The sequence below is a fragment of the Lutjanus erythropterus genome, chromosome 20, assembly GCF_056507025.1.
Source record: "Lutjanus erythropterus isolate fLutEry1 chromosome 20, fLutEry1.hap2, whole genome shotgun sequence".
NCBI lineage: Eukaryota > Metazoa > Chordata > Actinopteri > Lutjaniformes > Lutjanidae > Lutjanus > Lutjanus erythropterus.
The window spans coordinates 7,741,295-7,767,988 of NC_139336.1; the positions used below are offsets into that span (position 1 = coordinate 7,741,295).

At 40.9% G+C, this 26,694-nt stretch overlaps 1 protein-coding gene across 3 annotated transcripts in view; it reads left to right on the top strand.

Moving 5' to 3' along the window:
* Nucleotides 1-24,089, top strand: part of ehmt1b (euchromatic histone-lysine N-methyltransferase 1b) — a 37,639-nt gene extending 13,550 nt beyond the window's left edge. For all 3 annotated transcript variants that reach the window (XM_084745555.1, XM_084745556.1, XM_084745554.1), the window contains exons 2-26: nt 1,925-2,015; nt 2,112-2,635; nt 4,064-4,439; nt 4,588-4,736; nt 5,664-5,819; nt 6,289-6,360; nt 6,476-6,578; nt 7,207-7,344; nt 9,171-9,448; nt 9,782-10,014; nt 10,233-10,439; nt 10,543-10,625; nt 10,756-10,862; nt 11,769-11,891; nt 12,090-12,191; nt 13,974-14,078; nt 14,168-14,322; nt 14,462-14,626; nt 14,869-15,013; nt 15,134-15,211; nt 18,630-18,745; nt 18,984-19,070; nt 21,168-21,246; nt 21,447-21,622; nt 22,682-24,089. In XM_084745555.1, the coding sequence (XP_084601681.1) occupies nt 1,925-2,015; nt 2,112-2,635; nt 4,064-4,439; nt 4,588-4,736; nt 5,664-5,819; nt 6,289-6,360; nt 6,476-6,578; nt 7,207-7,344; nt 9,171-9,448; nt 9,782-10,014; nt 10,233-10,439; nt 10,543-10,625; nt 10,756-10,862; nt 11,769-11,891; nt 12,090-12,191; nt 13,974-14,078; nt 14,168-14,322; nt 14,462-14,626; nt 14,869-15,013; nt 15,134-15,211; nt 18,630-18,745; nt 18,984-19,070; nt 21,168-21,246; nt 21,447-21,622; nt 22,682-22,877 (4,044 nt within the window). In that variant the 3' untranslated portion in view covers nt 22,878-24,089. The remainder of the gene's footprint in view (nt 1-1,924; nt 2,016-2,111; nt 2,636-4,063; nt 4,440-4,587; nt 4,737-5,663; nt 5,820-6,288; nt 6,361-6,475; nt 6,579-7,206; nt 7,345-9,170; nt 9,449-9,781; nt 10,015-10,232; nt 10,440-10,542; nt 10,626-10,755; nt 10,863-11,768; nt 11,892-12,089; nt 12,192-13,973; nt 14,079-14,167; nt 14,323-14,461; nt 14,627-14,868; nt 15,014-15,133; nt 15,212-18,629; nt 18,746-18,983; nt 19,071-21,167; nt 21,247-21,446; nt 21,623-22,681) is intronic.
* Nucleotides 24,090-26,694: the final 2,605 nt, after the last annotated feature.

Genomic DNA, 26,694 nt, shown 5'->3' on the forward strand with positions numbered 1-26,694 from the left:
CTATTAATTAATAAGCTTATTTGCAATTTCAGAAAAGGTCCAATCTAGATAATAAACTCTGAACCACTAGAGACTTATTACTGCAACAATGTCTGAAGCTTTGGTCTATTGTAACATCTATACATTTTTTAAATGTGCTTTGTAAGGTTCCTGATCAGCCTTCAGAGCCTTGGCTTCACATTTGGAGCTTCTTTTAGCAGCACCCATATCCCTATCCACGAGCCTCCAGACCCCTACGTTCTCCATCTAGTGGAAAAGTGCTGCAATGGCCACGTTGTGTCAGTAAACAATCTGGTTGCGAAATGGCGGAGATCTGCAGACAGCCTTCTGTGCCTCCCTTCCCCCCCTTCTCCTTTCAGTATCCAGTCTGGTCGTTCCACTTTCCACCACTAGGGGGAGAAATGAGGCTGGTGTTTTTGTAACTGGATTTCCTCAATCCATGAAAAAAAAAGGGAACTGAAGGAGTCTTCTTCTTTCCACCCTCACATGTGTTCCCTAGATTCCTTGAGAACATACACAGCAGAGGATTGGCCCAGACTAGATGTTCTTTGGGAAGCACCCTCAGTCTTTGTGCTCTCAGCCCGGCTCTTTGGCCTGACCTTGTTGCTGTTTGATAAGGTGCATGTTCGTGTTCGGCTCAGGGACTCCGGAGCACGTGTTGGGAGAATGATTTGGGAGATCTGTCCTGATGGCATGTTTAGTTGGGGACTCAGGTTGTGTGCAGGTTTCAGGACGCGCGCTGTCTGTTAAACCTGAGGGTTCCACTGTCTCTGTGGCCTCTGCCTCTTGCAGATCTTTTGATTGGGTTAGTTTGGGGGAAAGGTCAGATTCAGCACCTGCTTTTGATCCTGGGCCCCAATCAGCACATCTGTCTGTATACCTACCACAACTCTGCTTGGTGTGGGCCTCACATAAGGCCACAAGGGGTGTAAACCTCCCTGTTCAGTCCTACGTATGCTGCTCCTCAATGACAAGCTGACCCAGGACCTCTTCCCTTTGACATTTGATCTAATACGCCCCCCCAAATGTGAAGAGTGTCATGTTTTTCTCTTGGGCCTCTGATTTCCTTCAGGCCCGTTTTCCCAGAGTGAGCACGAGGCTGAAGAGAGAGGTTTATGTTTTCTGGTGTTGCCTCTATGACTGCTTCCTCCTGTGAGATGTAAAGGCAATCTGTGGGTGGTTGGGATTTCTTTTGAAGCTCCGGCAGTGCGTCTACTGGTCGACTATAGCATAGAAAGGGAGAAGAAAGACAATGAGAGTGCATGAATGGGGGTTGCCCTCATTCTCTCGGCATACTCTGTAGTCTTTGAAGACACATTACTGAAAAGCAAAAAGTAAGAGGTTCTTACATACCATAGAAAATGGATGTATCCAGATACTTTTGCTTCTTGGACCTGGATTCTTTTTACACATCATAAATTTGTGAATTGTGTTGGTTAGTCATTTGGCAGAAAATGAATTAACAGAAATTTTAAAAATCAAGCAAAAAAAAATGTCACACATTCTGCTGCTTTTCTCAAATTTTATATTATTTATTGTCAGTTAGCCTAATCTGCCAACTTTGACAGATGATCAACAAATGATATAAAACGTACAAAAGCAGCAAATCCTCACAGAGAATGTTTGGTATTTTTTCTTGATAAATGATGTAAACAGTTAATCGATTGAGAAAATTGTTGCTGATTAATTTTCTGTCACTTGAGTAATTAAATAATCAAGTTTTGCTGTCTGTGCTGACATCATAAATTGAATATCTTTGGTCTGACAAAACAAACACTTTAAAGCAGCTCTGGGCTTTGGGAACATGTCTTTAGGCATTTCAGACTATTTTCAGAATAACTGATTAATTGTAGAAGTTATCCTTAAATGGCACTGAAATTAAAATAATTGTTAATTTGATCTCTGTTTGGTTTTTTTTGAACAGCCTGCTGGTCTAGCCAAAGGCAGCGTGGATAAGGGTGCCTCCACAAAGAAAGAAGAACTCAATGCAGCAAGCAACAGAGAGGAGAAGCCAGGTATTAATTAAGTTAAACTTGAAAGCTCTTTAATAAATGAAAATCAGCTGTTTACATTGTAATTTGCATTAATTCTTTGTTTGTTTTCTTCCACAGATAGAGATAAAGAGCTAGCAGCCAGACTGGCCTCTTCACCTGCAACAGAGGCAATGCTAAACGGCACAGAATGTGAAGACAAAAGGCACAAGAGCCCGACACACGGCTCTGCCACAGGCAGCAACAAGACTTTACTGTTAGTAAATGAAAATGGCACGTCGGACACGGAGCCGCCGCACGGTTCAGTTACTGGAAGCAACGGATTCATTCTTACTAAGCAGCAGCAGGAAGGTGGCTCTGCACCAACGCCAGGTTTGGGAGTTTCCCCTCACAGGACTAACTGGTTGCCTTCGGGCTCACCGACAGGGGGACACACGGCCAAACCCCTCCCTGCCCCGGCATCTGGGTGTGCACAGAGTTCAGGTGCACTAAGGACTGACCCCAGCACAGGGACTACGTCGGGACGAGGGACGCCAGACACTAAAAATGGCACAGCAACACCTCCTGCGCCAGCTCCAGCACCTGTCATGATACACAGAGCGCGCAAGACCATGTCCAGACCTGCTGTCAGCCCGGCACAAAAGGTAAACCATCAGAATCTGGTGTAATAATAGCAGCATGTTAGCATTTTTGTGACCCTTTCTATCATTACTTTCTATGAGGGTAATACAGTTGAAATCATTTTAACAAAATACTGAATACATGAAAATAATAGCAGTATACACTTAATGTTAAATAAAGTGTGAGGATACAGTGACATTGCGCCCATATGTGATGGAGTAGTGTCATACCAAAACCATGGGTGGTAATCTGCTGCTGTAACAGCCTCCACCCTGCTGGGAGGACTTCCCATAAGACGTTGGAGCCTGACTGCAGGGATTTGCTCCCATTAGAGTATTAGGGAGGTTCAAGACTGAGGTTCCAGCTTGCAGTTGACATTCCAGTTCATCCCACTGGTGTGGGGTTGAGATAAGGACTGTGTGCAGGCCAGTCATGTTCTTCCATTATGTGGACAGGGAATTGTTGAAAGAGGAGAGAGACGAACACTAAATGTTGCACAAAGTTGGAAGCATCCTGTGGCATTAAGACTTCCCACAACTGGAACTAAGGGTCCAAAACCATGAAAGCCCTATCAGAAGTAAACAATGTGTCCACATACTTTTGGCCACATAGTGTTGTGGTGTGAATGTGAATTGTTAGCCCACAATACTCTGTAGAAAAGGAGAGGGTTCTGAGCTTTTTTGACCTTGTTTACCGAAAAGTGATTCACAAGTCAGGCTCTAAATGCTTCAGTCAAAAGAGACTAAAGATAATCTCTCAGCTTTCGTTGCAAAAACTGTGTGGAAACAAAAGGTTGCATTGCAGAACCGATCTAAACTCATGTTGGGAGGATGAGGTGTAGAAGTCGTCGAAGCCTGAGGAGATTGAGGGGAGAGCATTATTACCTGTAAGGCGTGTCTTTGAAAAAAATGTAAGTGGTGTAGGTTTGTTAAGTAACTACCTTGCAATCAGAAATCCCCAGACAGTGGGTAGGTGGGGGAGATCTTTGATTGTCTGGTATTGCAAGGCTAAAAGAAACAAATTGGGTTGTTGTGTAAATTGGAAAAAACAGACAAACAAAAAAACAAACAAACAGAAAATGTCCCTTTAACAAATAGCTTTTAAAGCTACCACAAGTAACATTTATGTTTTAAATTATAATGTCAAAAAATAAAATGATCTAAATGAAAACCTCCTCCTGCTTCGTTTTAACTGGGAAACACGGGATCATTTAATCTAATTTCATGGAGAATCCGACCTGGTGGCAGACGTTAAGAAAAACAATATAAAAATAGCCAGTCTTCTCATGGATTGTGTCATTTGCTTATGTCGGTCATATAGAGGCATCACAATTAAGCAAACTGTTTCATACCCAGTTAAAAACTCCTTGTAGTTGCTCAAAGTAAAGCAAACCAGAACTTCACTTGGTTGGACAGTGATCATAAAAGCTTTTTGGTTCTTTTCACTTACAGCTTCTTAACAAGGAATTAAGAGAAGCAAAGAGTGCCAAAATGGAGAAGATGGAGACCCACGTTGCACCTGACGCTCAGAAATCCTCGCAGCAGTCCTCCTCCACTCAGAACCATCTACCTCAGAGTCCACCGGATACGCCAGCTCCAGCACAAAAGGCTTCATCAGCCTCGCCAGCACCTCCTCCACCTGCAGCTCCTCCAGCTCCGCTGGCTCCTCCGGTTCCTGCGGCCTCTCCTGCACCCGCAGGTTCTCCTGGGCCTGCAGCACACGAGGATCCTCCAGCTCCCCCAACTTCTGCAGCACCTGCAGCTCCTCCAGCTTCTCCAGCTCCTCTGGCTCCTGTGGTTCCTTCAGCTCCGGCCAAACTCCATTTAGGTCCAGACAGATTCCAGTAACACAAGACAAAAACTGACCAGTTACAGAAAAACTGCCTTTGTTTTTTGGTTTCAGAGAAAAGTCATCAGAGCGTCGTCTCTGTTGAGAGTATTACTGTAAATGTGTGTGTTATTTTCTTGTGCTGTAGGCTCTTACTCAGGAGGGTTGTCATCCCGTAAGAAGAAGAGGAGGATGGGAACATACAGTCTGGTTCCCAGGAAGAAAACCAAAGTGCTCAAGCAGAGAACTGTGCTGGAAATGTTTAAGGAACTACAACAGTCTGCCAAGAGTCCACAGGTCTATGCTCCTCACATTTAATAAAATTACCATATTTTTTTCATTTTTAACAGTCTACTACCTTTCTGTTTTCAATATTGAGTCTCTGAGGTAATGTCAAATACATTTTTAAAAACTGTTCTTGAATGTCAGAAAAAGGTGTCACACATGGGGCTCAGTGTCATTTAAAATTTTTGGATACTAGCAGAGGTATCAGACATTTGATACTCAAACCAAACCAATCCAGTCAGGACCAGACAGTCTGAACATGGAGAGAAATTATCAGATTATAGTAGTGGGCAGCCATCCAATATCTAAAACCAGGAACTATCTCATCAGAGTAAAAAAATCAGCCAGTTGATGGCACCTTTTTCCTAGCTGCTGCAGACACATTTTTTATGTCTTAGATCTTATATTTTGAGATTAGGGTTGTTCTGTTGTTGCTGATAACACTGCCAGTTTTGAAAAAAGTAAAATGCCAGGGTCCAGACGTTTACTTTTCTCATGTCTGGCCTGTAAAGTGAGGAATTTAAATGAATGAAAAACAATGTACCTTTTTATTTTTTCTGCAGCCAACAAGTAGCTTGTTGTTTTAATAACACAATGTTGCATTTAACTCCTCTTGCTTAACAGTAGACATAACCACTGAATGGGCAAATGAACCCACTAATATAATGATGATGTTGTAATAAAAAGTGTAAACACTCATAAACTTAAACCAGGGTCATTTGGACGGATTTGGCCCAGGGGCTGCCAGTAGAATAGACCTGTTCTGTGGTATGCTTTCTCTCTGTATTTTTCAATTTTTACAAAGGATTTAACCAGAGCCATGTCATGCAACAATTAGTGGTATACAGCTATCAAAAAATAAACGGGATGGAAAATTAGTATTGGAAGATCTCAAGTTGAGATTGTTATATTCATCTCTAGTCCTTTCTCGTCTTACAGACCAAAGAGGCAGCAAACATAAATGGGGAGAAGGTGGAAAATGCGTCGGAGGAGGAGGAATCTGAGGAGGTGGAGTCTGAGGAAGAGGAGCGACAGCAGCCGGCAGGTGAACCTGTCACTGCTGTCCAGGAAGCATCATCTGGAGCCATCTCTCAGGTTTGGATATATAACAGTGTTTTCCTCACATGTGATCTTTTCTGTTTAATGCAAACTACTGAACTTAAAGGTCTCATGATGGCAGTGCTAATGTTTAAAAATGTTTTTTTGTGTGCAGAAAGTAGACAGAGCTTCTTTTAATAATTGTCAGGTAGCAACTGTTGGGTGGCCCTTTGGGAAGGAGCGATGAATCAGTCGGTGATTAACTAATATCTGTGTTGACAAGATGGATTGATAACCAGCATGTCAGGTGCAAGCACTCAGTCAAATGCGTGATTTTAATTTCCCGTGTGAAGTTATTGTCAGCTGAAAAAGTTGCATGTTCTTGAGACAGAACATCAGAGACAGCGGTTGAATTTCCCTCCAGTTATCACTGTGTGACTCTGATATATCAGAGTGTGAAGCCTGTTGTTGTTGTGTTGTGTGTTGAATGCTGGTGACGACGTCTGTTTTTGTGTTTGCGGTGGAGGTGGGAGATGAGCAGGAGTCTGAGGAGTCTGTAGAAGAAGAAGGAGAGGAGGAGGGCACGGAGTCTGACTTGGTAAGACCAATCATCATTACTCCACCTGAATACTCCACAGTGCACTTAGAGTGTATGTTTTGTCTCTTCTTCTGAAATCCATATCTCGTTTTGAAATAAACTCTGTCTGTTTCAGAGCACAGAGTCCGGTCTGAAGAAGAAGTTGAAAAAGAAAACAAAAGCAGACAGCGCGTGGCTCAGGCCGTCCAGGAAACGAAAGAGGAGGATAAAGGCCAAAGGTGATCCTGTCACACTCGCGCCTGTACAGGATCATCCACCTGCTCACATGTGGTCCATGTCAGGAGGAAACTGCCTCTGTTATTAGCTACTTTTATTTATATGAAAGTTTACAGGTTGCTCTAAACTTGTCCTTGTGTTGGAGGAAATTAGAAGAGGAAAATGTTTTGGTTTTTTTTTTTTATTTAAATTGGCATTCTAAATCATGTTCATATTTTTAGAATTTTTATCTGAAAATAAATCAGTTTTATTGGTTGAAATGCATCAAAAACAAATTTTACTATATATATGTATTTAGCATCGTTTTAATTTTAAGATTTTGTCACACTAAATTGTGCACAGACAGAGGCATCCTAACTTAATTCTAACTGTGTTTAAGTAAGGCAGCTAGCAACGTTTCCTGGTATCTAAAGCTTTATATTGGTTTACTTTATTTAGATCTTCATTATATGAAGAAATGTCAGACTTAGCTGCAGCCCATCTTTCCCAAATGACACATTTACAAAAGCTTCTGCAGCAGTTATTATGGCATTGCTGCTCAAGGTTGCATTGTCTATTTTTTTTTTCTTTTTGTCACTTGCTTGAATTTAATGGTAAATGGATCTTAAAGATCGCTGTCATTCTGCTTAGAACCAGAGGCAGCGGATCAGCCTCAGGCTTCAGCTCATGCCCGGGCAGGCGATGGGAAGGAGTACACACAGATCCCCTCACATCAGTCTGTCAACCTCAACAAACCCCAGGAGCTGGCGGCTCCCTCTCAGAACAAAGGTGAGCTAAGAAGAATCTTGTTATACTTGTTCATAGTAATTCAGCCCATGTGTTGTAGCCACCATCACTGAAACCCTGTTTACACATATGCTGCAACATCTAGAAGCTACCTGGAGAAGCTGGACACAAATGTCCAAATCTGACCCTCCCAACTCTCTAGTGCTAAGTCTGGGTGAGCTGCATGTGTGAACAGGAGCAGCTAAGTGTCCGGAGCGAGCGGGGAGTGTTGATGACACTGTGTGATGCACAGCTGCCATGTGTGTGTGTCCAGTATTTTTGAGCTCACTGTTTAATGCCTCTCTTTATCATCTGTGGTGGGAAAATATCAGAATACAGTCAAAAAAAGTAGCGCACCACGATGTGTCTCTCCAACCAGTTTGCAACTATTTTTTCCCCCCAAAGGGATGTCAGACTAAGGCATGACATGCTTTCACCATCCTGAGGAAAAAATAATCACTACTGATTCAGCACACTGCACTCAGCTGACTCAGTCAGTCTATCATCTTTCTAAGCTTCTATCACAGTTTGTTAGTTTCGAGACTCTGTATTGATATCAGTACAAATACAGATATCATTTCGGATGAGTCCTCCTCCTCCTCCTCCTCCTTGTGCTGCAGACACCACCCCTCGCCTAAACCATACAGATTATTCCTAACCTGTGAACATGTCTGATGTGGACAATCTCCTAATGCATGTGTGAGAATGATGAATACCTCTTTTGTTAGCTTTGCTGCTATCTCCACTATCTGTGTGGTCGTCATATTGGAGCATTCATGGGCATCTAGTAAACAAATCAGTGATGCAGACTTCACTACAAAATTGACTGTAACTCGCTTAATTCTGACATGATTTTCATGAAATTTGGTCTGGTATAAACCTGAAAAATGTAATATGATAGCGGTTACTTCAGTTGAGTCGCTTGGGCCAATCTGATAACCTCAGTGTCCAAACTGGATTCTTTGGATCTTGTCAGGAGTTCTTATGAGAAAATGTCTATAGTGGGTTTAAGGAGCTGTAATGCAGTTGACTCCATAGAGTCAGAAAGAGTTCAGACACAAAGACGAAAGACAAGATGATGTTAACCAATCAGGCACATGGTTCTCTGAATGGGACGTGCTAAACATCTTTTTCAAACCTGCCCACAGATTTTATCATGCTGGATATCATATGAAGTCCTTGTCACAACCTATCCTCTCTCTCCTCCAGTGTTTCACCTTTCTCTTGACTGTCAACTATTGAATACAGACAAAAAGGCCAAAAAATATTTTTCAGAAGGGAAAATATACAGCAAATCCACATGCTGGGAAACCCAGGCCATATTTCAATGTCTGGTACATCGTACAGATCATTGTCAATTCTAACAAACTTTTCTTTTTCAGGATCTTTGTTGCTTTTCTCCTAATGTCACAGCACTTCTTACTCAGAGCACCATACTGTGTGTTTTTTATGTAAGGCAGAAGAGTAGAATATCAAACTGCAATAGTTGCCACTGTGTTTCGACACTATTTGGGACAAAAGAAGTTTGGCTTTGTTTTTGTTTTTTAAAAAGCCGCTTTGTAGTAAAACATGTTTATCCTGCAAAGAATTGTTTTGGTATCTGTGCAAGAAAATCTGGTATCATACTAGCACTAGCATCAGTCTGTCTACCTGTCTTTAGTTTTGAAGTGCAAGTATCGACTAAAAACGTGGCATTGTTGTATATCTTATGGAGAGGCCATTGCTGTATTTTCCAGTCAACCTATGATAGGAGTCAGTTCCTCCGCTGATTTAACTGAAAAATTTAAACCGATATTGAGATAAGTAAATCAGACTTTGTCTCTTTGCAGTCACTTCAGGGTTAGCCATCGAGGAGGCTCAGGAGCTTCCGCTCTGCAGCTGCCGCATGGAGACTCCAAAGAGTCGAGAGATTCTCATCCTGGCAGACAGGAAGTGCATGGCCACGGAGAGCGTCGACGGACAGCTGACCCGCTGCCAGGGTGCCATACTGAAACATGAAATGATGCGTCCCTCCAACTCCGTTCAGCTGCTGGTTCTCTGCGAGGACCACCGCAACGGCATGGTGAAGCACCAGTGCTGCCCCGGCTGTGGCTTCTTCTGCAGGGCCGTGAGTACACAGTCAAACAGGTTTTACTTTGCCAAAAATTTAGCTTAATTTAGCAGCATTATTTACCCCCATCCTGACAAGCCAACATGACATGCCTGATACCAGTGGATGCCCAATATCATCTTGTTTCATGTGATACCACTATCTTCACTCTAGCTTTAAAACTGACTGAAAGAGCGTAACGTTGGCCAAGGCTGTGCACGTCCCAGTTCAAGAGCTTCATTAATAAAATATTTGATAATAAAATTAATCATTAATTGCAGCCATGAACTGAAAAGAAATCAGACTATTGCAGCACATTTATCCCCGGACTTGTTGTTTTTCTTCGTTCAGGGGACCTTCATGGAGTGCCAACCAGACGTCAACATCTCTCACCGTTTCCATCGTGCTTGTGCCTCGGTGCTGAAAGGTCAAAGCTTCTGCCCCCACTGCGGAGAGGAGGCCAGCAAGGCCAAGGAGGTCACCATTGCCAAGGCCGACACCACCTCCACCGTGCCCCCCGTGCTCGCACACGGACCTGCCACGCCCGGGGTCCACGAGGGCCGAGCGGACACCACCACTGGCAGGTAATCTACCGACTGTGGGGTCAAAATAGGCAGAACCTTACCTGACATGATCATTAAAAGATGTATGATGTTTATGTTGGTAGTTTACTGGTGAATATGCAAGAAAAATGAACATTTTTAGACAAATGTCTTGAAAAACACCATGAAATAATGATCCCCAAAGAAAAATCATTCCTGCACTGCAAAACTAAAATCGTTTTTCTCCTTTTGTTTTCCAGTTCTTCTCGTCTGGCTGTCGGGGCTGAAATCAGCGGCAGGGCCGACAGCTCAGTTCGTTCTGCACACCTCGACACCTCTGCTGTTCCCGGGTCGTCCAGGACCACAGCACTGCAGGCTGGAACGGGAACAACAGAGCCACCTACAGTCCATCACGGACCGTCCAGAGAGACTCTGGAGAGCATCCTTGTAGCTCTAGACACAGAGAAGTAAGTTCAGAGTGTCATCTTCATTTATCTGAATGAGCAAAAAACTTCAAGACAAACTTGATCAACTGTTCAATTGTTTTTTTCTTGTGCATGTTTTGATCAGGCCCAAGAAGCTGCGATTTCACCCCAAACAACTTTACCTCTCAGCCAAACAGGGAGAGCTCAAGAAGGTCTTGCTCATGTTGGGTATGTTAGCTTCTTCTGTGCCTCATCAGCCCTTTTATTGATAAAAATTTCAGCTCACTGTTATCATCTTGCCTTTCAATCTTGTGTGTATACATGCATTTAATTTTTTTTTTAATCATTTACCTCCCAGTGGACGGTATCGACCCAAACTTTAAGATGGAGTCTCAGAACAAGCGCACACCACTCCACGCTGCAGCAGAGGGAGGATACAAAGACATCTGCCATATGCTCGTACAAGTAAGACTCTTCTACTGACCGTCTGTCAGTCCTGCCCTGTAGTAACTCCAGAGTAGGATCAGACGATATGACAGTGTATACCATGTGATGAAGGGAACGTGTCTGTCAGTATAGATTTGACAATACCCTCTCCAGTGTGGCAGCAATTCACATTTGATCTGTTGTGGATCTTTTTAATTTGGCTTTTCATTTTTAAGTAGGAGCAATGTCATAATCTTCGCCTTTTAAGCTTTAATCATTGTTTTTTATTTGGGTTGCTAATTGAAAGCACTTAAGTATAATTTGTTATTATTAACAATTAATAGATTGTTAAAAAAAATCTTTATACCAAACAATACCAAATACATTTTTCACCCCTCAATCAAGTCTTTATTTCCACAGCAACATATTGTTGATTATTATTATTATTATTATTATTATTATTATTATTATTGTTATTATTATTATTATTCCTTTTTTGTTTGTTTGTTTCTGTTTATTTTCTGTCTGTCTTGTTTGATTTTTTTCTGTGACGCACTTTGGCCTGCATGTTTATTGTTTGTATGACAGTTACTATATAAATAAAGCTGAGCTGAGTTAGTGGTGGTTTTATACCTCTAAGCTGGTTTATAAACTGCCACAGAAGACAAGAGGGGCAAGAAGACATGGAGGATGATAATGGAAGTGTAAACACAGAGCTGGGGGCAGCCTAACCAGGCTGGAAATTATTTGCACCTGATAACCTTAAACCTGTAACACTTGAAATTAATATATATATGATTTTGGCAATATTGTTCACCCCTACTCCTGTGGTAATGAATACAGTCGCTTTAGATCTTTAATTTCAAGCTTAAAAAAAAAATGTTACTTGCAAAAGTTCTTTAATGACAGAATTTGACATTAGCCCTCCAATGTCTGCCTCTTCAGGCCGGTGCAAACTTGGACATGTGTGACGAAGATCAGCGAACACCACTGATGGAGGCCTGTGAGAATAACCACATGGAGACGGTCCTGTACCTGCTGAGAGCTGGAGCCAGCGCCACGCACAAAGTAAACCTGCATCCAGTTTTCTCTAGTGTATCACAGCTTTTTGTGAGCTGACTGCAGTGAGTAAAATCATCAGCTGTCATAGAAGAGAAAGCAAAACTGAAAGAATTTATTTTCTTCAGTGTTTAACTGCACATATATTTAGAAGTTTAGCTTGAGACATGAGAAACTGTCAATAATCAGACTCTGTGCTGCTCTCAGGATGTTGAAGGGTTCACGTGTCTCCACCTAGCGGCAAAGTCTGGCCATTACAAAATTGTCGAGCACCTTCTGTCCACAGGACTGATCAACATAAACTGTCAGGTCGGTACATTCTCACATTGTCCTTTCAGTGTTTTCATCTTCTCAGTGTTTTCAGTGCCAAAGAGATTTCACTGTAAGGTTTTTACATTAGTTATTGTGTGTGTGAATGTTTTTTTGCCATCCAGTTTTGCACTAGTCATCATTCAGTAGCGTTTGATGCTGCTGTCCAATCATTTTCTCCTCCAGCTGGTCTGGAGGAGAAAACGATTGGAGAACATTGGAGAACATTCACCTGATTGTTACTATTGACCCTGCAAAGTTCAGTAATCACTTCTGTCAGGCTCACCACAGCACAGCTGACTGAATTAAAAAAGTTCAGTTAAGTCCTGATTTGTCTACCAAGGCTTGATGAGCTAAAATAATTAGACTTAATTATTTTACTATGAAAATGATTGACAAAAATGATACAGGCAACAGTATAAAGTATGCACACAGTATATCTTAAGTGTCTGTGTTTGTGGGAAATACTGCAATATTTAAAGAACAGTTTGACTTTTTTGGAAGAAAACGTATTTGGTTGATACCACTCTTGTGTGTTAATTATGGAGCTAGAGTTTGAAGTTGATTAGCTTAGTTTAGTTTTATTTTCACAATTTAAAAAATACACAGAAAAGTCAAAGAAGACAAATAATATACAGTGCAGGGAGAAACAAAAGAAGCTAGCAGGCTTATTTGAAGCCTTTACCTAAATAGAAATTTCACAAAATGATTAAGACCTCAAAAATACAAAAAAAAAAAACCAAAAAAACCCATAAAGCATATATATTTTAATACATAGACTGGAAGAAAAGGGAAACCGTTAGCCTGGCTCTATTTGAATGTAACAAAATCTGCTTACCAACACATCTAAAGCTCACTCATTTGTTTAACCTGTACACAAACAAATGTAAAATCCTGAAGTTGTGGTTTTACGCAGAGGTTGTGCTCAAACTGTTTCTTTGATGGGTGCAGGGATTTTTAGTGAGCTTTAGAAGTGCCTGTAGGTGGAGTCAGGCCAGCTTCCAGTCTTTACGATAAGCTGAGCTAAGTTGGTTGATGAACAGGTTGATGGTAATGGCTTCATATTTAGCTTCTAAAACACACTTCATCAAATTTGACAGACACTAAATAAAATTCACCAAAACTGTCTTGGTTTGTCTCTTCACTCTGAAAGATAAAAAAAAATAAATTAAGTCCAACCTAGTTTAAATATTTTACTGGATTATACTGAAGAAGTGATCTTAGGTCTGAGATCTGTTAAAATTAGTGTTCTAAAAACAAAAGAAAAAAGGAAACATCCTCATCAGGAGGTAAGTTCACATTCAGTTAACGCTGCGTACTGCAGATGTTCAGGTTACCACACATCAGAACACCAGGCTCTGAGCACAGATGGAACAGATAAAAAGAAATTAATTTGATTGAAGAGCTGCTCTTTTTGAAGCACATAATAGCTTTTTAAAATTGTACAATAAGTATTTAAATGTAAGTGTTCTGTATCATTTGGATGCGTCCTTCAGATGCACTTTGATGCCTGTAAATTAGGTATAGACAGCTGTGGGACTTGCAAACAGAGAGAAAGGACTGCAGTGCGTCTGATGTGTCTTTGTTTGAAATGTCTGACCTTGCTGCAAGAAGGTAGCCATTAGGACAGCTGTGATGTAACGACAGTCTGTCCTCGGATGAACGTTTGCACCATGTGGCTAACCATGCTGCTTCATTTTTGAATATAGTTGTCGTTTAGGATTGGAAAAAAGCTGTGTTCGATTTGTTGTTCTTTTTATAATGCGAGTTATTTTTCCTCAGGATGATGGAGGTTGGACAGCCATGATCTGGGCGACAGAGTACAAGCATGTGGACCAGGTGAAGCTGCTTCTGTCCAAAGGAGCCGACATCAGCATCAGGGACAAGGTTGGCTAAGGATTCTGTCCGCTCTGTGTTTGACATGCTTAACAGAAGAAACAAATATAATGTAATAGTCGATTTATGTTGTTTTGCAGGAGGAGAACATCTGCCTTCACTGGGCAGCGTTCTCAGGCAGCGTGGACATCGCCGAGCTGCTCCTGGACGCCAACTGTGATCTCCAGGCCGTCAACATCCACGGAGACTCTCCTCTACACATCGCTGCTCGGGAGAACCGCCTGGACTGTGTCACGTGAGTCACTGCCTCCAGGAAGAAAAAAAGCCCCTATATATTTGGAGAACTGTAGTTAAAAAAAAAGACAAGGATTGACTCAAAAGAGCCATTTAAAAGTGGCTTGTTGTTAACGATCAGTTAAATGTGGTCTCCTCAGGCTTTTCCTGACTCGAGGAGCAGATGTGTTTCTGAAGAACCGCGAGGGAGAGACTCCTCCAGACTGCTGCAGCCACAACTCGAAGGCCTGGGCGGCCCTGCAGGCCAACAGGAGGGAGAGGAACAGCAGGCACGCCCGAGCAGAGCAACAAAAAATCCTTCACAGGTTGAAATTATACTGTGGTTTGCCTCTGCAAAATATCTGTTAAAAATAAGGAGCTGTGTTGGGGTAAAAAAATAAATGCTATCCACAAAAGCCAGGCTGAGTTACACACCTGTAAGTTAGAGGCTAATCAGATGACAAAACACTGTACTTTTGGCCCCTTATTTTTGCCAGAATCTCTGCATCAGATTTTCTTGACTCTCAAAACTTTGACAGCTCGTAACCAGAGTCTGCTCTGTTCACAGTGACATCGCTCTTGGGCAGGAGAGAGTTCCCATTCCCTGTGTCAACTCTGTCGACAGTGAGCCTTATCCAGACGACTACAAATACATCCCCGAAAACTGTGTCACCTCCCCTATGAACATCGACAGGAACATAACACACTTACAGGTGAGCTGGAAACCATTGCTTTGGGTATTTGAAAAGAAACAAAGTTTTTTTTTTTACCTCTCTCTGCTCTGCGATGTTACGTGACCAACATTTTTCTTTCTCTTCGTCCATGGCCAACAGTACTGTGTTTGTAAGGAAGATTGTTCGGCGAGTATCTGCATGTGTGGACAGCTCAGTCTGCGCTGCTGGTACGACAAGGTAAGGATGAGATGTTACATCTATCAACAGACCACATTGTCGTCGCTTAACAAGATATATCCAAAAGTATGTGGACACCTGAACAAAGTAAGATTTCATTGGGACTAAAGGGGCCCCAAACCTTCAAGAACAACACACCAACAGCACACAAAAATATCTGAGATTAACGATTAACTTTGGTATTTTTAAACCTTGACTCTATTTTCCCACGTTAATGTGTCTCAGTGACTAATCGGGACAATAAATTTTAAAAATATGGAATTAAATTATGGAAAGGATCACTGTAGAAATACACCTTTTTGTTAAAGAGCAAGATTCGTTTTATCAACCAGAAAAAGGCAGTTCTTGCCAAACCCATCAGGCTCGATTTACAAAACCAGTAGTTTTACTCATTGTCAGTTGTCATCTTCATTAAAACGCAATAAACTCACAAAAGCCTTGTCTTTCAACTGCTCCAGCAGTCACCAAGTCTGGTTTGGTTGAAATATACCCTTCATTGACAACATTGGATGTGAAAATACCAGGAGAGGAGCAACAGAGACCTGGGACATCTGAGAAATAGCATGTACAGCCAGAATATTTTCACATCTACCTCTGCGACTTATTTCAAACAAACTAGACTTGGTGATTGTTGGAACAGTGGAAAGACGAGCCAAGATGCATTTGGTGACTTTTGTTTTGTTTCTGCTGAGCGTCAGTCAAGTGTGTTTTACAATTATAGAATTAGTTTTTCTGTGAATGGAGTGTGGTTGCTTTGAACAGAAAGAGGTAGCTGGTTAAATCAAAAGGATCTCAGCCTTTAAAAAAGGTCTGTCTCACTGTAGCAACCTTATCCAAAATGTTGTTAGACTCTGAAAATAACAATTGGAGCCTGTCAGTGGCACAAACAAGCACTTTTAGTGGATGTAATTTAACAGTGTGCAGTTGCCTAGAGGGATTATGTTGCAGCTCAGTTTCGCGTCTGCAGCGCTCTCCCTCACTGACGGACCCATTTTAAAAGTTGTTGTTTCCGGTAGTCACTTAGACTAGAGCTGGGGCGTTTCATTGACGTAATCGACATCATCGATCGTTAAAATACGTCAATTTGCATATCATGTGTTGCTACGCCTGGTCAGAGCAGAACAAGCTGCAGAGAGCAAGTCTCGCACTACTGCTGTTAACTTTACGTCACGTGTTATCTCACGGTGTTATTCTGCCATTTAGTACTTTTTGTTCACTTTATCAGAAATGGGTAAAACTAATGTTACAGACTGTCTGTAATTCATATCAGTCAACAGGAAAACAAAAACAAAAAATATTTTCTTTGGCTCACACTAATGTAAAAAAAACACTGCCAGTGATCATCCTACCCTGCATATGACTCCAGTGATGAAATAACCTCATGTCATAACCAGTTTAAGTTTGAGTCAAAATACTGTCCAGTTCGATGAAGGGTTGAAAGTGATTATTAAATTAATATGCATCACAGCTCCTTTTGAATTTCAGGCCCAGTATTTTTCTGATCAGGTACCTGACATGTAGTTTATTACTGAGAGTGGAAATTAGACAAATTTTAAAATATGCCACTATTATCATTATTCTAATGTGCTTTATGTGTCTGTTTTTCAGGATTATGATTGAATAAAATAGTGACATATTAATAAGACAAGTTTTTGATATGTATTTAAGATAAATTGATATATAATTGAATAATAAAATAAATGTTAGATTAATGTATAGATTAATTGATAGATTAATATTTTAAACTAGAAAATTTCAAACGAAAATTTGACTGTGCCTGACGCTCACTGTCGACTCGTATCCCCACTATATTGCTAGAAGTATTAATAGGAATAGATGTATCACTGAGGTTGCATGTCTGTATCTGTGTGTGTGTGTGTGTGTGTGTGTGTGTGTGTGTGTGTGTCTGTCTGTCTGTCTGTCTGTCTGTCTGTCTGTCTGTCTGTCTGTCTGTCTGTCTGTCTGTCTGTCTGTCTGTCTGTCTGTCTGTCTGTCTGTCTGTGCATGTGTTATCATGCGTGTTTGTATGTATATGGGTGAGAGTGTATGTCAATAAAAGTCCCCTTACAGAACAGCTTTTGTGTGTGTGTGTGTGTGTGTGTGTGTGTGTGTGTGTGTGTGTGTGTGTGTGTGTGTATGAGAAGTTGTGTAAGTAAGCGGGACAGAAGAACAATATGGCTGACATTAAAAATGTCAGTAGGCAGCCACTGATATTAGACTTAGAGCTAGATATTTAATTAAGCCAATCACAATCAGCCTTGTCAATCTCTGCCCAGCAACTGTGAGTGGACATGTATCCACTGTGTAGGCAAGATGTGCATTTCATGAATGAATGAATGAATTTAACATTAACCAGCTCAAACTTTGAATTTATTAACAGTTAAAAAGACTGCTGTCTAAAATGTACAAGTTGGACACAGAAAGACACAGAGACAGACAGACAGACAGACAGGCAGTGTTTTTAAACTGTTAATAACTTCACACTTTGAGCTGTTTCAGGTGTAATTCTATCTGTATGAGGTTTTAACTGTCAAAAATCAGCTTTAGATCAATCCACCAATCAGAAGACAGGACCAGCCTCAGGTTGGTGAAACTGGCCAATCATCTGTATGTTACAGCACAGAGAAATTTGAATACTGAAAGGACTGAAAGAGAGAAATAATTTAACCTGAAGCAGATCAAGGTTTGAATTTATGAACAGTTGAAATAGACCGCCGACAAAAATGTCAAAATTGGACACAGAAAGACAGAAACAGACAGATAGGCAGACAGAGTGACAGAGAGAGACAGACAGACAGACAGACAGTCATCTTAAACTGTTAATAATTTCAAACCTTGAGCTGCTTCAGGTTAAATTGTCTCTGTATGATTTTTTAATTGCAAAGAACTCAGGCTGGTGAAATTGACCAATCACCTGTGTGCAACGGCACATTCAATTTTAAATACTCCAAAAAGAGGCAAAAGTTGAGACAACGTACCTCTCAAACTACAGCTGTTTAATGAAACACTGTAATTTCTACATCTAAAAACCGCATACGGCCAGTGAGAGGACAGGTTGCCGAACGCAATGGTGCAAATTTTATTTCTGTGGTGTGAAAAATGAGGCCACCACTGCGATGGAAAAAACTGGGATCATCTGCTTTCTTCCAGAAATTTTGGCTCTCGCTTAACATGGGGGTGAATGGGGCAGTTGGTTGGACGGCCAGTCAAAACCATTTGTCCGCTTGCTTCGGCGGCCACACCTCACTTTTCCTACAATCTGATGTATAATTTGGTGCAGCCCTATCTTAGACACAGCAAAATGTGAAAACGGGGGTCGAAAAATACCAAAATAACCCTTTAAATCATACTGTCTTGATAACCATGAAGGATATGCTATATATATGTCATTAACTTTATGTATTCTTGTCATGTTTAGAGCGGCCGTCTTCTACCTGAATTCTGCCACGAGGAGCCTCCTCTCATCTTTGAGTGTAACCATGCGTGCTCCTGTTGGAGGACCTGTAAGAACCGAGTAGTGCAAAATGGACTCAGGTATACAAAATTCATCTCAGTATGTATACAAAAATACCCAAACTTCATTTAACTATCTTCAGCTGAACATTGCTGGGAAAAGAGAGCATCTATATTCAGATAAAGGTTATGTGGTTGTCTTATTAACAGAAATCACTTGACGGAATGGACAAGAAGCCACTTTTCAAATGTCCTTTAACCATCTTGCATAAATAAGGCTGTTTAAAACTGTAAGTTTAAGATGTTGTGGATCTTTCAGGTCCAGGCTTCAGCTCTTCAGGACCAGTAAGAAGGGCTGGGGTGTCCGTGCACTAGAGGACGTACCACAAGGGACCTTTGTCTGCGAGTAAGTTCCATATATAACACAGTTTGTATTGGCAGTATCTGTTTGTAGCCTCAAAAGACCACAATGCAATGCAGCTTAGCCTGTATCCGATCAGTCATGGATTTTAGAAAAATGTATTTTCTCAATTTATTTAGTCATCTGAGCATGACAGAACAGGCACGTTGTGTCACATTTCCCCCAATTTGATAAACCTGTTACTCTCACATACGCAGCTTCTGTATCTCCTGCCAGATGGTACCTGCTCATACTGTGAGTGTAGAGACAAAGTGCTGTCGATGTCACTGAGGTGTTTCGCTGATGTGCCAGTCACTATACTGCTAATGTGCTGTGACTATTTTTGACAGCCAACACCTATGCGAGTCCCAAATATGAGGGGAAAATGCAACCGTCAAAATTCTCTCATTCAAGCTTCTTAAATGTGAATATTTTTTGGTTTTCACACGGCATAATCTTAGCCCTGGGCTATCCTTAACCCTGGGCTAAGAGTTAACCTTGGGTTAATACACATGTTAAATCCTGTGTTTAAGCTTGTTAAGCTCAGGGTCATATGACTCACACTTACACTAGCCCTGGGTTACATGTCTGTTAGTGCATCAACTGGACATTTTAGAATAATCCTTGTCTACTCTGCTCTTTTAGCCCCGTTTCACACTGGTACTTTTAAGCCCTGGGTTTAGTCAATTTTCAGGGGATAACCCCACAAACTCAGGACTAACTCTGCTCTGGAGCAGGATTGTGGTGGTGTGAAAACTCTCTTCGCCTGCAATGTGAAAAGCCTTCCAGTCGGCCAGATTGGACCCTTAGGCAGGCCGGTTTTTGCCTGCTGTACATTTGACATCCCTGCTCTGACTTTTTCAAATAGTCAGTACAGTCCATTAAAAGACCAAAACCGGCGCTTGGATAGCTCAGTTGGTAGAGCGTGCGCCCCATATATGGAGGCTGTGAGCTGTGGGTTTGACTCCTGCCCACGGCCCTTTGCTGCGTGTCATTCCCCCACTCACTCTCTCTCCCCATTTCCTGTCATGTCTTCAGCTGTTCTGTCATTAAAGGCATAAAATGCCCCCCCCCCCCAAAAAGAAAAAAAAAATTATATATATATAAAAAAAGACCAAAACCACTAGAGTGTTGGTCTGCCTCTCGGTGCTTGTGGAATTCTCTACCACTTGGCCCCAAGTCCATTTGTTCCCGTCAAAGATGTAAATCTTTTAAACCAGTTTTGTTTAGGTTATGTACAATGTCCTTTTTAACAAAGGCTCAGGTATACGGCCTAGAGGAGCAAGACTTTGACTACATGCACAATACGTGATCAATTCATTGTTCACTTCATTTTTTTATTTTTTAAATACATTTCATTGGATTCATAATGAGACAAATACAAAATTCATGCAGAATTTAAACACAGATTTAAAACCTTAAATTTAGGCTAAAAAAGTGCACTTATTCTGGAATGCCAAGGCTTCTTCTCTGAGAAGCCATGTGAAGGATGTGTGTTTACTACTCTCTAGTGTTGACCTTGCTGTTGGTTTGTGTGCTGAACTATTTTTGTTTGTGTGTTTGTTTGTATTGTTGGTCTGCTGCTGGTCAAGTTATTACAGAGGAATAGACATTCATGTCGTCTGTGTAAGGAACAACATAGATGTGCTATTATTTCTCACTGTTGCTTGTTGAAAAGATTCTTGGAACATGTACAACAAATCAGATTTATTAAACTTGATTAATAAATTGACAGCTCGATAAACTGAATTTGATAATAAAGCAATGAAGTTAATATCAGACAGTTAGTTTGGGATTATAAAATGTTTAAATTGAAATTGAGTCATCCGCCTACTCGTGATCCTCCACTGTTGAATAATGTATGTGTTATTTATTTAATTAAAAGTAACCTTTTGGGTGAACTAACTTTAAAAGAAAATAACATCACAGGTTTTGCAGCAGGGTTGTGAAATCTTTGAAGCTTAGTATCTCCGAACTGCAGTCTTCCCGAATGAAACTGTCTAATTCCACATGCATGAAATCTTGACATGTTGTAAACAGCATCAGCATCAAAATGTTTCAGCGCAGTCTGCAGGTACTGACGGCTCACCTGCCTTTGAACAGGTACGTGGGTGAGATCATCTCAGAGGCAGAAGCAGAGATGAGGCAGAACGACGCTTACCTGTTCAGCCTGGATGATAAGGTACAGTATGAGTACTGAATGGAAGGCATGAATGGAAAAAATAATTTAAATCTTTGATGGCATGACATTGAAATGACGTTTTTTTTTTATATCAACTCGTATCTTGGGGTTTTGAGATGTATTCTCATGCAGAATTCCCCTCAGCTGCGCACTTACAGCTTATTTTTTAGTTTGAGTCTTTTATTTTTCTTCCCTCCCAGCCACAAGATCAGTACTGCATTGATGCCCGTTTCTATGGAAACATCAGCCGCTTCCTCAATCACATGTGCGAGCCCAACCTGTTTGCCTGTCGAGTGTTCACGACACACCAGGACCTTCGTTTCCCACACATTGCCTTCTTTGCCAGTAAAAACATCATGGCTGGAGAGGAGCTTGGGTGAGACTTTTTACCAAAAAAGAAAAAGATGTTATGTTTTTTCTTGTTCATGTCTCATGTTGTTGAGAATTCCTGTGTGTAATACATAGAGCCTGACAGATAGTAGATTTTTGAGTCTGATATTAATATTTTCAGAGTTGATGTGCCATGCCATTAACCATGATATGATATACAAGTGTTGTGTACAGTGTGAACATTTTGTGCTTCACTTGAATATTTTAACTCTATATGCTATATGCTGCTAGGTGTTAAAATAAAAAAAAATATGAGATGCACTGGCACTAACTCTACGCTCTGTGACATGCACACTTGCTTTAGCATCAAGTGCTAGCTAGCTAGGTTTAATTATGAAATATTTGTTGCAGTGCCTTGTTTAGCTATATAAAATAATGTCTAATACTCTAGTGAGTGTGTGGCTCACAGGGTGTTATTATTTTGCCTATATGTAATAATGAGATATAGGGATTGGTGCGTCTATCGGTTCACATGGAACAGGCTTGTTTGGGATACCATCCCACATCTGCTTTGTGATTCCAGCATAAACACCTGGATATGCATACGCACAAAGACAGAAATATGCAGACACATTCTTTCCATCAGATTTATAAAGCTGCAGTTTCGCCTGGCAGAGGAAGAGGACCCGTACCCTACGTAGATAGAAGTGTCTCATTCTAAATGAATAAAAACAAATCTTATTTCTAATTAATTATACACCACTGAAAATATAGTTGTGATACATGGCTTATTTTTTTATTCCATTTATGCTATATTCTGCCAATAAATACTTACAAATCTTACACACTGGACTTTTAAAAACATATAGGTTGACATTTTGGATTCCTTTGTAGTTTTTTCCCCCTCAAAATGATATAGTGACCAGGGATAAGCTTAAAATTAAGTTTGAGAATAGACACAATGAAAGGTAATATTTTGTTGACAGTGTAAAATTCAGGCATATGATATAAGACTGTAGGTGAAAACCTTTCTTTTTCAAGGCAGGTTTTGATTCAATAACGGTACTTTTCTGTAATCATTAGCCCTCTCATCCTCCCCTCTCAGATTTAACTACGGTGACCACTTCTGGGAAGTCAAAAGCAAACTGTTCAGCTGTGAATGCGGCTCTTCCCTGTGCAAGTACTCGTCGGCGGCCATGGCGTCGTTGCAGGCAGACAGCACGCCAGAGGACCAACAGCAGCCCAGCGCGTCACCTGACACCAGCTCTTCCAACAGTCCTTCCAGTCCCTCCTCACACTAAGCTTCGCTACATGTACACAGCTGACGGACACACAGGGACGCCTGTCTCCATCCACCCCGAACTTTTATCAATGGACTTGTACTATATCTCCACTTCACATTAAAACCATGGACCATCGACTTTCTTGAGAACCCGTAAAAGGCGGTCACACAGAACCAGATGCACAATCAAATCCCGGAGGAACTCACTGCTCCATTATTTCACCTTGTGTATCATGAACAGCAGGGGGCAGCGACGTCACAGGGACAATAAAAAACAGTCTTCACATTTCATACATAACTTTACAGGGAAGGAGAACCGTGCATTTTGTTTTGTTTTTTTGTCTCTTTTTTTAAGATCGGTTGATATTGTCAAATGGCTTTTCTTAAAAAGTCATGATCAAGGTTTCCTGGGGTCGGGGATGAGGGTATCGTTGTCTTTTGCAAAGACAACCTCAGCGTTCAGCTGGGTTTAAACTTGTTTGACCTTTGCGGTCATTTATCATCAACCATTCCAGCAAAATTAGCTGATAAATATTGAATTATTTTGCCACTTCTTTGTGTCACTTCCATCTTTGTTGCTGTGTTTGAACAGACATGTCCAACATTTGCTTCCATAGTTTATTAACTGATGAAGTAACCGAAATTATATGAAAGACAAAGAAACGGTGCAAAAATTTAACAGTTTCTTTTAATTTGCTACTCAAGTGAGTAAAGATTGTCTGATACAAAGATGCTGTACCATTCCTCAAAAATGAGGTGTTTCTAGCCTGAATAAATTTGCTGATCTTATTATTAAGCATGTCAGATATTTTGCCACAGTTGTTGGAAAATTGATTAAACTGAAATTGAGGTAGAAAACAAACATGAAAATGGTGCTGACAAAGGTTTTTACTTTTGTTTTCATTTTTATTACCGAAGTGAACATAGTTTGTAAAATAAGAGAATGTTTTAAGTTTTTTTATGGTTTAATTTTAACTCCAGTTTTCTAATCGTAGTTACTGTAGGTAGGCTGTTTTTAATTTTGATTCATTTTGCCGACAGAAGCCAACCCGTCTTTTTAAATGTTGTTAGTAAAGCAGTGACTGTTGTGCAAAGTCTTGAAAGGTATAAATGAAAAAAGTTATAAAAATGCACTTCCATAATGTTCTGTTACATATTTCTGGACCGTGAACCATCCATCTAATTGGTTGTATCTTTTTCAATAAATTTACTACTAATGCATTTATTCTGACAGGCTTTACTTGTTGCAGTTTTTCTTGGAAGTCAAGCCTGTTTGCTACAATGTTACTTAAACATGTTGGTGTAGAATTGACACATCACTTTCTCCAGCTCTGTCATTTTGCAGATTTTCTTCAGGTCCAGGGAGAGATTGCTTTTTAGCTCCTTATCTTGTCAACCACAAACACATTACTGGAAGATCTTCAAACCGGAGCCTGCAGTCATTTTGACCCTGCACGAACCGAGCAGCAGCTCAGTTTTGACAGACGGGCCCAGGGCCCGGCGCTGAAATACTTGAGCAGCTGTGGCATCTGAGCTGCTGACACTTCCCACACTCTTTGCTTTAATGAGTTTAGACTTTCAAAGCTTCTCGTTTGTGCTGTGGTTTTAGAGAGCTGCTGAAGAGCTCATTTCAAACAGATAGAAACTACAAGTAGAGAGTGATGGAAGTAGTAGTAATACCATAATGGTTAAAATTTCTCAGTTAAATGTAAAACATCATAAAAGTACTCATCATTAAAGGTCCTTCACACCTTTGGTTTCAGGATAGTGCAGACCTGTACAAAATGTGCCTGATTTGCCTGTTAAGGCAGGATAACTTGAACTTGAAGCGGTCTACCATGATCACAGGTCTAATCAGCAGGAAACACGTGGAGAAACACGTGCGTGGGTGTGCAGAGCCTTCAAAGTGTACTACATGTTACTGTATCAATAATACAGATCCACAAAGTTGTACTTAAACTGACTTGGTGGCCACACTAGTAACTGTGGGTTATATTTACATGACAGGGATAGACGTTAGATCTAATATTTTTAAGCACTGACCACTCACCCTAAATTTGGTAGCCCAGATGAAACATGGAAAGAAAATACAGAAAAGGCAGTTCAGGGGCAGCCCTATAGCTCAGTTGGTGGAGCGTCCTCCCCATGTACTGAGGCTGTTAGTCCTCTGCAGCAGCCGCTGGTTCAACTCCCGCCTGCGGCCCTTTGCTGCATGTCATCCCCCCTCTCTTCACCCTGTTTCCTGACTGCTCTTCAGCTGTCCTGTCCAATAAAGGCAAAAAAAAAAAAACATATCTTAAAAAGAAAAAGGAAAAGGCAATTTAATACAACTTAACACAGCCTCCCTTTCAGTATGTTGTCCATTTTCCCCATGAATGGTGATGTGGTGCTTCCTGCTTTCATTCACTCCAAAATTTTTGTTGCTGTCTCGTTTTTTCATAGTCTGTCTTGTATGTTATCTACTTCTTTAAGGAACACATTAGTAGGCTACTAGGTCTAGTAAACCACTACTTAAGTATCCCTGACATATCGGTGACGAGCTGGTGCCAAGAACCGTTTGCTTTTTTCCAAGAATGTTGAGCTAAAAGGTGCAAAGGAATCAGAATGTTTGTGGAACTGTAATGTGTTGGCAATGGCTGGCAGTATGGGGATATAACTTGGTCGTAACAGAGGGCTACCTACATGGAATATTTGAGAGTAACTTTTTGAGGTTGCCTGACCAAATTTACATCGCTGCTTCCCGCCTCTGCAATTGACCTCAATCAAGGAAGAAAGTTGTAAATACAAAACTGCAGTCAGCTGGTATAGTAACAAACATTATGTGGATAGGGATTCAAAATGTCCCGTGCAGCACCAACATGAAGAAAAGCAGCAGGAAACAAGTGACATTTCATCTGCAGGCCTTTCAGGTCTCATAAACAGGCTGATAATTGCTCCCTTCCTGATTATGAGGGCGGGCAGCGAAAACAGTCGATAATTGAATCAGAAATTTCTCCTTGAGCCCTGAAGATTCCTGGTCTGATAACAAGAGTTCTTAACTGGCAGGACAGGAAGCAGCCTTTCCGCATTCCATGATGGGAGAAACTTTTTTTTTTGTCTTTGGTGCCCCTGCCCTCCCTGGTGCCTCACAGGGGATCCTCCTGCAGGCAGATATACTGTACATGAACTGTGTGAGGGCCAAACTGTTGCTTTTCTCCACCTTTCAGTTGGATTCATCTCAGTAACCCTGGAGTGCAGTCATGAAGAGAGTTCCAGTCAACTCCAGATGGGCAGAGAGACGATCTACTGTGGTTTATGGTACGTTCATTCTGGTTCTTTCCACCTTTCTTTCTTTATTGTATTAATAACCATTAGAACAACTGGTATCCTTTAGCAGTGCTTCAAAAAAAGAGGGTGGGGGCTCAAAGCAAAGGTTGAGATAATAAAAATGCATTAGGAATGAAACGATCGGTTTCATGATAAATGGCAATAAAATTCCTGACTATTAGTATTAACATTTCAAAGTTCAATTATCCTTATAAGTGTGTTTGATTATTGCGGTTTGAAAAACTCACAGAAAATACTGCTCAGCTCCAGCCAAAGTTAGCAACAGGCTCCCAGACGCAGGCACAGCAGGGTTTGTTTTGAGTCAGTGAAAACACTGGCACTCCAAGAGAGCTTTGAGAGGTTGTCTATATAAAACCTTCTGAAATGATTTCAACAAGTGTATCAGGACTTTTTGAACATTTTCAGCACATTTTAACAATAATATTGACAACCATGTTCATTTTGGTCACTTGAATTGTGATATGAATTCTCATAATCTTTAAAATGCATGAAACAATACATTTCCGAAA